The 10,086-nt window shown below is 47.3% G+C and overlaps 1 protein-coding gene across 1 annotated transcript; it reads right to left on the reverse strand.

Annotated features, from left to right (window-relative positions):
• Positions 1 to 2,038, reverse strand: aplnra (apelin receptor a). Its single transcript, XM_084690421.1, has one exon. The coding sequence runs from the start codon at positions 1,897 to 1,899 to the stop codon at positions 820 to 822; it is 1,080 nt and encodes a 359-aa protein (XP_084546547.1). The 5' UTR covers positions 1,900 to 2,038; the 3' UTR covers positions 1 to 819.
• Between the last annotated feature and the right edge of the window lie 8,048 nt (positions 2,039 to 10,086).

Genomic DNA, 10,086 nt, shown 5'->3' on the forward strand with positions numbered 1-10,086 from the left:
AACATTTGTCAGCTGCCATCTGCCTGTCTGCCCCCTGTCTCCTCCTCAAACTATATAATTAAGCTGCAACACCTTTTCTGTTCTTATGTAACCCCCCCCCCAAAACCACTACCTAATCTTCTACCTTCACAAACAACAGGATAAAGAAGACCTGGCAGGCCCTTGTTGCACGCAAACTTTCCCCCTTTTACAAGAAGTAATTTGACAAGTGCTTCTCAAACAAAACATCAACACATCTGAAACAGCAAAAGTATGAAAATACTGTACACATTTGTGATTTACCCAGTGTAAACAGATTTGGACTTGATACAGAACAAAACACGATTAAACCCTCCGAAGATTTTCTTGTCTGTTTTGATTTGTAAATGGTCCCTCATAGCGTAACGGAGAACATAAGCAGGACAAGAAAAACATGATCTTTTTTACTGTGATAATATATTTACCTCCTTGTCATTTGCAGCAAGTTTGTGGACAAGGGAAGCTTGAAAGCTCAGCCAGCTGGCTTCAGCTCCAGAGTCCTGGGGCCAGAGAGCTGCAGCCACACCAGACCTGACACCCCGGCCTACTCCCCTAACCACTGCAGCATCTGCTCGCCAGTTCAGGGTGAAACACACGCAAGTCAGAAGACACAATCTATGCAAACTCATGTTTAAAAACCCCAACGGTTTTACGGTTCAACGTCTCCTCGCTAAACCAGTCTCTGAATGACGATCGCAGAAAGTCTCTGCTTTGAGAAGCACGCGTTCCCCGAGGACGGCAGACAAGAGGCTGCCAGCGGCCCCCTGCCCCACCTCCCCCTTCTCCTCCCCTCTCCTCCCCTCACACTTTGGTGGCGAGAGACTGGATCTCGGACTTCTGCGTCTGGGCGCTGAGCGTGGAGGACATGGAGCTCATCTGGCCGTGCATGGCCTTCTTCAGGTTAAACAGGCACAGGCACTGGGAGCGGAAGCGCAGGTCAAAGAAGGCATAGAGGAAGGGGTTGAGGCAGCTGTTGACGTAGGCCAGGCAGGTGGCGTAGGGGTGCGCCAGCAGGAGGAAGCGCAGGAAGCCGCACGCGCTGGGGGCCAGGTCCAGGTAGGAGAGGGCGTCCATGCTCTTCAGCACGTGGAAGGGCGTCCAGCAGAAGGCAAACACCACCACCAGCGTGGTGATGATCTTCAGCAGCCGACGCTTCTTCTGGTCCTCCTTGCGCAGGTTGTTGAAGTGGCGCGTCACCGTGCAGCCGATGAAGCAGTAGAAGATGGTCATGGCCAGGAAGGGGAGTAGGAACCCCAGCGCCGAGGACGACAGGCTGAGCCCGGCGATCCACAGGGACTCGTGCCGCTGGTTCCGAGCGACCAGGCTGAAGTCCATGGCGCAGATGGTGCGGTTTTGGTCATCCATGGTGGTGCGGAACAGCAGCGTGGGCACGGCCAGCAGGCCGGACAGCAGCCAGATGCACCCGAGGGAGGCCAGCATGGTGCCTCGCGAGCGCAGCCTACTGCTGGACAGTGAGTGCACGATGGCCAGGTAGCGGTCGAAACTGAGGCAGGTGAGGCAGAAGACGCTGGCGTACATGTTGACCAGCACCACGTAGCTGCTGATCTTGCAGAGGGCCACGCCAAAGGGCCAGTGGTAGCCCAGCGCCGTGTACACCGCCCACAGGGGCAGGGTGACCACGAAGGTGAGGTCGGCCAGGGCCAGGTTGCCGATGTAGACGTCGGCCGCCCTCCGCTTGGATTTGGACCTCCAGACGGTGAAGATGACTACGCCGTTGCCGGACAGGCCCAGGATAAAGATGAGCATGTACAGCACAGGGATGAGGGAGTAGGATGGCTTCCACTCCGAGTAGTCACAAGCAGTTTCGTTGTCGTCATAGTAGTCATAGCTGTCCCCGTAATCCGCAGTACTGAGCTCCATGACTTCAAACAGTGAGTGAATTGGAAAAAGTTGGAAGTCCACTAAAAAGTTTTTTTTTTTGGTTAAAATCCCAGCTGAAGAAACAGCAGACTGCAAACATCAATAAGTGTGGAGAATCCTTCCTGGGTTGACGTGCTGAGCTGAGAGAACGCAGGCTGAATGAGAGAGCAGGGTGGTGCTGCGTGCCTTTTTAAACTCAGCCATCCACACCCCCTGTTCCCTCCCAGTACGACCCCCCTCCCCCATTAAACACTTGGCTCACTGCCCCCCTTCTCTCACCTCTCCAGCGCACACACTCCACAGGGATGACTCCCGTCACGCTTTATTGCGCTTAAAATTCTCTAGTGAATGTATATATAAACCGTATTGAAATTTATATAATACCTAGAGCGGCCTATGATGGAATACCTATACTTGATTCGCACTGCCTGTACAAAATGGTCCACTGACTACTTTCTTCCCGGCCTACATTTCCATAATCTTCTTGGACTATATTATAAACACGTAGCAAAATAATGTTTCTTAAAAACATTTGATGCTCACAAACAGTGAAATCCACAGTTGGACGGTAGTTACGGACATGTCGGGACAGGCAATATTCCGAAAGTACTGGACCTATAGGGTTTAATTAGAATGTTAAAAGAATATTCCTTACTTGATGGCCTTGGTAAGTCCCGGCTACTTAGTGACCTTGTTCAAAATGAAATTCCTTACAACTCTTCCATAATCGTATGGTACTATTTTCTTGCCAACAACATATAAAACACCCCATCTGTCCCCCTCTATTTTAGAAAAGTATTTACCCACACACGATTATAATGTATACATAATGATGTGAATGTGGACATAAAGAAACGTATTTTAACGAAAGAAGCTTGTTCCAATATAAACAGATTGGAAATAAAATATATACGTAGACAAATTGGAATATCCTTTGCGGGATTGATGATTAAATGTAAACAGCTCAAGGGATGTGTGAATTTAATTCTCACGTCTAGGGATTAATTTCCATAATAAAAGACTCGCAAACACTAAAGATAAACAAAAACAAAAGGAAACACCCGGCTCAAACCCTTTTTGGGCTTTGATCCTACAGGCATCCTACTCAATACTCATATTTTCACCACGTCAATAATTTGTTCAGACTGTTTAATTAATACTGCAGGTTGGTTAGCGAATACTTGCCCCCACAAAAATCATTCAGCATACTTTTTCCCTTGGCCCATTCTGTCACAGAGATCGGATACATTATCAGGTTTGTAACTCAACTCATCACTGTGTTAACAAAGCGCAACGGTTCTTGTTGAAGGTATTTGTAGGCTCGATTGGCATCTGCGAGAAATGCGCCACCTGGTGAATATTCTAGTGTAGTGCAGGTCATAGAACTGAATACTTCATTTAATAAAAATACATGTTGCCTACTATTCATCTTCCACAGTGTGAGATGTATTTTTTTCAGGTGCAGATGTGTGTGTATGCAGTGTAGTTTTCACATCCTTTCTTTACATAGAAAGTGACCAACCAACAGAACCACTGAAAATCACCAGATCCACTGCTTGTAAAAACAAGACCTGTTGAACTGTGGGAGAGGAGCAGCTGTGTGATGTTCATCCCGTCCAAATGTTTGACTATTTACAGTATGTGAAGTGGACCTTTCAACATTCTTAGCACACATGCTTTTCTACTATTACTATTATATCAAACGCTTCATTCACAAAATCAGAAAAGTCATAGTTGTCTCTTTTTGAGACACTCAGTCTAAAAATGGTATTCAGATCTCCCCCCTTGATACAATCTGGATATTTCTCCTGTTTGTGTCCTTTAAGATCAACATTACAGTGATGCAACTGTGTTGGTGCTGATGGTCGCTGGAAACAGAAAACCTTCCTCAGAAGTGTAGCCTCAACACGCACAAAGCCCTCACCTTTGATGTAGGCTCTGATTCTGAGAAAGAAAAGCAGAGGGAAGGGGGAGAGAGGAGAGAGAGAAGGAGAGAGAGGGAAAGGGAGAGAGAGGGAGGGGGAGAGGGAGAGGGAGAGGGAGAGGGAGAGGGAGAGGGAGAGGGAGAGGGAGAGGGAGAGAGCCGGAATGCCCAGGGTCCACAGATGATTGGGCTCACTCCACACTCCTGATCCTTCTCTCAACAACAGTGAGGCGCTGGCGCCCAGGCTGCACTCAGCCAAGACACAACTACCGTTCCACAGCTCTCCCTGCCGTCCTCTCTAGCCCGGCGACCCTCTGCGAGCAGGGCTATGAGCCGCGGTGAGTACCCTTATGTGCTTGGTGCTGGATGTGTGTTTGTGGATGCGCGCCCACACCAACATACATTTTCTTTCCTCCTCCCTGCTTACATCCATAGAATCCGAATACATCGTTAGTCCCCCCTAATCTTCTGTCAGTGGTATAGGTTAATGTGCACAGGTCGTTGGAAAAGCAAACTTCCATGAAAGAATCACACCCCCACCTCCAGCAGTACCTCCACACCCACTCCACCCCCTCTCCCACACACACACACCTACTGAAGGGCTCCGCCTCTATCTCACTCCCCAGGGAGAAGACTCCCTCCCCAGGGAGAAGATTGGAGGCCTGCTGCTTTCAGGTCCAGGATCCGTTAGACAAATAAATTCACAAATTAAAAAAATAAAAGGGAGCAGATAAGAAACAGATGGTCAGATTAGCCCATCGTCTAGGGTTCCTTTTCAGTGGGTGTATTCTAAAGTTCACCCATTCAATATAAACATCAACTTGATTTCTTAAATCACAACCGGATCGCTCTGAACTGATCTCACTTGAGTCTTATAAATCCCAAATGTTGTCAAATGTATCCTTACAGTATATTTTTTTTTTAGTGCATTAAAGACTACATTCCAACACCACTGTACCTCCGTAGAGCCGGCCGATACAGAAGGGCTCACGGCCCCTGTGTTCCAGCTTTGTCATGCTGTTTCAGGGTGAGACCACACATGGGAGCGCTGCTTTTGGTTGTCCCTGACACAGCTGTGAGTGCTTTTGATCTGGCGTTGAAATGACCCTGCTGCTGCAATACCACTGGTCGTGTCTTGCCCCAGCCGTGAGTCTGTTTACACCCCCGTGGGCCACTCTGGCTGAGAACGTCACAGACCATCACAGAACGTCACAGACCATCACATGACCCACAATATCACAGGCTTTCCCAGATGTAGACCCCCCACAGGCCTAGACTGTGACACTATCACAGGCAGAGCCAGTCTGGGAACACCAGGCATGAAGAAATTCGTCTCCAGAATAGATGTCGAATTTCGCCCATCAGATGGACTGCAGAACAGCATCACCTTCCGACATGCCCAGTGAGCAAGGGGTGCTGTTTGTGATACCTTCATCTGACTTCACACGTGGTGAGTTCAGATGACTCGATAACAGGGGGACTTTTATAATGCACACGTGTCAGCCGCAGTGTGGTCAGGAGTAGTTGGAGGGGGAGATAAGTGACTGAGGGTGTTATCTGTAAACCGGGACTGTTTGAAGTGTAAAACTGTCAGGCACAAACTGTGTCCCTCCTGATTTGCGTTGCAGTGTAGCAGACCCCAGGCCCCACAAATCACGCCCAGGCGCCCAGGGACAGGGGCAGAGGGGGGGGCTGAGGTCACAGTCTGGTGTCACATGAGTAGGGCTGGGGCTGGGTGAGGTTAGAACCTGGGCACGTCCTCGCTGGGACCGTGGAGAAGGTTCCGGGCACACATCTCACTTCCCAATCTGTAATCAAATCCCTGGAAAAAAAACAATTTGTTGAAGTGTGGGTTACGTCATAATTGTGCGTTGCACTGGCTCGGCAAGGGTGCCAATACAAAAAGGCGTGTGTTACTCTTTGACCTGATAGTGGTAGTTGTGGATGCTGATTGGAGCGCAGCCAGCGTTTGTGTTCACAACATCTCCATCTCACGCTCGTGCCTGCTGCTGGTCTTTCACCACGGCTTCTTCTGACTTTTCTCATCTGCTCGCGACGCACCTGAACTGCCGTGTCAGACCACATCTCACTCCTGTATCAGGGCCCCAAAAACCACCCCCCCCAGCGGTGCCTGGTGCCTGGCAGAGCTGGTAACCGCCCGGAAACGTCTGTTTATTTACAGGCCGATGGTGCGCTTTTATCTGTCCATTTTTCTCTTCTTAAAATGACTAAGATGTCAAAGGATCAAAAATGGATTTCGATGGAATCGAACACTGTAAATGTACAAGCACTCTGTTTGAACCGGAGAATAAACCTAACTTGGCAGTGTAACAAGTCATTGTTGATTCTTTCTTTTGTCTTAAAGAGGCCCGTAAGGTCTCTGTCTCCAAAAAATGCCCTGCAGACGTTGGGGGAACCTAATTAGCTGTTCAAACATGAAGTCACCGCTGATACAAACTTCTATCCTTTATCCACAGCTGCCTCACTTTGACCTTGGCACTGCTGAACAGAGAACCAAGTCTAAGTCGAGTGTTTTGGCTGATAAAGGTGATCTATTGTTTATTTTCAACCTCCCACAGCACGTTTCTGCTAATGAATAACGCACCTGTTTTTAGATCTGATCTGCTCTTAAAAAAAAGCCAGCGTTTGATTTCCCTACAATCTCAGCGGATGCACAAATGTCTGAGCACACATCTGAAAATGGCAAACGTTGTCACATGGCAGGAAGTGGAACAGAGACATGAATCTAATTTCTGACATGCAGCAGAGTTTTCGTCATCATTTTGATCAACATTTTAACAGTCAGTTGGAATTGAGCTCATGGCCGACTGCGTCATGTTTAAACACCTCAGATGGGTTAGCTGGAGCAGACCATTGGTCTGGACCAGTAAGCATCCATTGTAAGCCTTGTAAACAATGGGAGCCAGCTAGCCCAACCAAAACAAGGGTTAGAGATCTGGACTGATCCAGACTTTATGGTTGCTATGACAAACAATATTTTATTTGTTTATTTTAGAACTTATCTGTCTTCCTAGCTGAGCTCTTGCCAAGAAAGGCACAAAAGAAAACACAATTGCCAGATTTCCATCATGTGCTATGCGGTTTTAACACAGCAATTACCATAATGGGTTTTACAAAAGAAAATTACGTTATCTTTAGCGATGTGTTGATAAGTGCTATTGATGTGGGGCAAACAGTTCGCACCCAATCACAACTCTCTCAAACAACAAACTCTTCAAACTGCGGTCTGGATGTTAATATGGGCGGACACATTTTGATAGTTCCAAACATACAGTAGTTGTTGTTTGTGTGACGGCAGTGTCCCCTCTCCTTCCTGGTCCTTCTACCCTCAGTAGCTGTGTCATGGAAGTAACAATGGGGTCACAAGGTGTTTCCCCTCTTCCTCCTCAGGACCCTGGACCACCCTGGACCCCTCCTCTCTGAACCATGCCCCCTGTCAATGTACAAAACAGCAGGCCGAAACAGGATGTGCTATAACTGGACGGTTTGTCCTCTGAGATGCATCTCTGTCATACTTGTTTTACAGCGGCTGAAAGTTGGGGTATTTATTTGAAAGATGGCTGTTAATGTAAATATTGTTTTTGATATGAAAGCTTGCAATCCCGGTCAGTTCTTTTTACGGTGTGGTTAAAAATAAGTAAAAACTCCTGTTATCATAAGATGTGACATGAGAGTTCCCCTCCCTGTCTTATGGTCTCTAGACTTCCAGATCACATTGTGTGCATGTGTTATAGATGTTTCCCTGCTCCAACACACCTGATTGCATGTTCGTTTCCAGGCTCCTACAGAGCTAGATAACGACCCGCTCATTTGAATCAGGTGTGTTGGAGCAGAGAAAGATCTAAAACATGCACCAGGATTGAGAACCATTTATCTAAATAAAAAAGTGATAACAGAGACTCAATTTACCTCTTAAGTTATCTTTCATAGTAGACAGGTACAACCCTAACCATAACCCTACCCCTAACAATTTTCTTCACCTAACCTAGCCAGAGCCTTTTTTATTGGTCCTATTTTAATTTATTTTCTCGAATTTCTTCACCTACCCCAGTGGTTCTCAACCCTGGTCCTCTGGACCCCCTGTCCTGCATGTTTTAGATGTATCCCTGCTCTAACACACCTGATTCAAATGAAGGGTCGTTAACAGGCTTCTGCAGAGCTGCATAACGACCCATTCATTTGAATCAGGTGTGTTGGAGCAGGGAAATATCTAAAACATGCAGGACAGGGGGTCCCTGAGGACCAGGGTTGGGAAGCACTTACCTACCCCTAACTTTAGCTCTAAAACTCATTAACAGAAATATGAGGTCAACCTCTGGGAACATAACACGAGGAGATGAACGGAGACGAAGCTGATGACAGAGGGGAGGAGAGAGAGAGGACTAGACGTCTCCTCTTGGCGAGAGAGAAACGACGAGACAAAGGAAGATTCTGATGAGAGGGTTGGCGGGCCGGGGGCGAGTCTCTTGGGTGTAAGGGCCCAGCTCAGGGGGGATAATGACAGGGATTAGGACCAGGAGACGGTGGAGGGGCTGCCAGCACGTCCCACGAGGACTGTGGGAATTTGACACTGTTTGGGCCTCAAATCTCCTGAACCACACAAAAGAAAACCTTGTGGTTCAGTGAGGAGAAGGTTGGCTGGGTTCGGGACCTGCTTCTCTCTGGAGAGCATCAGACGTTCTCTAAATAGGTAGACGGACATGGTCTGAGGTGTTTGAGGCTACCTGGGAATGTCTGAGAATACTGTTGTTGACAAGCGGCCATTTTTAAATTCGATGAGTTTCGTTCTCTGGTGTTTTTTTTTCTTTCTCCTCGGCCAATGAGGGTTGTCCCTGACGTGAAGTGGAAACCCAAACAGTGTCGTTGCCCAAGTGCTCAGACCTGACACGCGTGGCCAATGTCCGCCCGGAACCTTTGGCTGTTACCTGATACCTTGCTTCAGGATGGGAATGAAAGACCAGTCTCAAACCTCACTGGCACTGACAAAAGCCAGGAGGGAGTTAATCATGCTCGAACGACACACGCCCGCTAACGACTTCCCGGGAAGGTCTTGCTTTATTTTCGTCATTTAAGCAGATTTCCATTTGGTGTGGACAGAAATATACTTTAGTTGTCTTTAACATAACCAATGGAAAAAAAAACCATCAAACATCAAATTGGAGCAATGCCATTTCAAAGTTCACATACCCCCCCCCCCAAAAAAATGTAATGTCTAAAGTGAGCCTCCACTATTTGCAAATGCTAGAAGTAGCCTTTCCGTTCCTGTAGTACTGTGGTCTCTGGAGAGACCTCGTCACAAGGACATGCACAGTCCTGTGCTGAAAAGGGGCAGTTTTCTGGCTTGTATTAGCAATGAATGAAAATGTTTTTGTTGGAATTTAAAAGGGTCAATTCTCGTTTGAGCACCTATGTTTATTCACCATATGGGTGCAGTTAAGAGGCCAAGCCAACTGTCTCTGGTTCAAGTAGAGTAGAGAGAGCAGGTCTTTGTGCTTTGTTAGTCCCCTACAGTGCCATCTAACTGTGAGATGATGTTTTAGCTGTTTACATGACAGGTGGATTACTGGTCAGAAATGGGGACAAAAACAGCATTGTTGACATTCTAAAATTCAACTTTTATTGTAGCAGTTAACCTGCAGGATTCTACCTTGCATTCTAGCTAGAAGAGAATTGGAGAGAGTCAATGCTGTTTCGACAGGACACTAAAGAGGTGTACCCATCTGTCAGTTGTTTGACAGACAGCACCAGACTGTAAATCTTCCAGTGCTGAGTTTAACGCAGCCCTTCTGCTGGATAGGGGCAAACTAACACCAGGCAGTGTATATTCACCCTCACATAGCCTCTCTTTCCTAACCTGCTCATTCCAGTTCACCGTTTCCCATCTCCAGAATGACTTCAGAGACGTTCACCGTTTTCTGCTCAAATACTGGACCGGAAACTTGAAAGCTGTGTGAATAGCGTAGTTTCTGTCACTAGTTCTAGTTAAGGTTGTAAACCGTTGAACAAGAGTTGTTCTTTAGCTGTCTGTAGTATCACCTCAGTCAGGCCCCAGAAACCAGGGCTCCTTCATGAACAGACAACTGCTTCAAGTAGCCAAACAATAAAATCAATCACGGGTGTTTTAACACTTAGTCGACAGCTTTGATGTGCAGTCGAGAGGCGAGAGAGGGAGGTGGAGAGACGGAATAACAACATTCACAGCCAGGCACTAATTGTTTCTACATCTGTCTTGGTGACACAAT

The sequence above is a fragment of the Hypomesus nipponensis genome, chromosome 24 (genome assembly GCF_054491055.1).
Source record: "Hypomesus nipponensis isolate SF chromosome 24, ASM5449105v1, whole genome shotgun sequence".
Lineage (NCBI taxonomy): Eukaryota > Metazoa > Chordata > Actinopteri > Osmeriformes > Osmeridae > Hypomesus > Hypomesus nipponensis.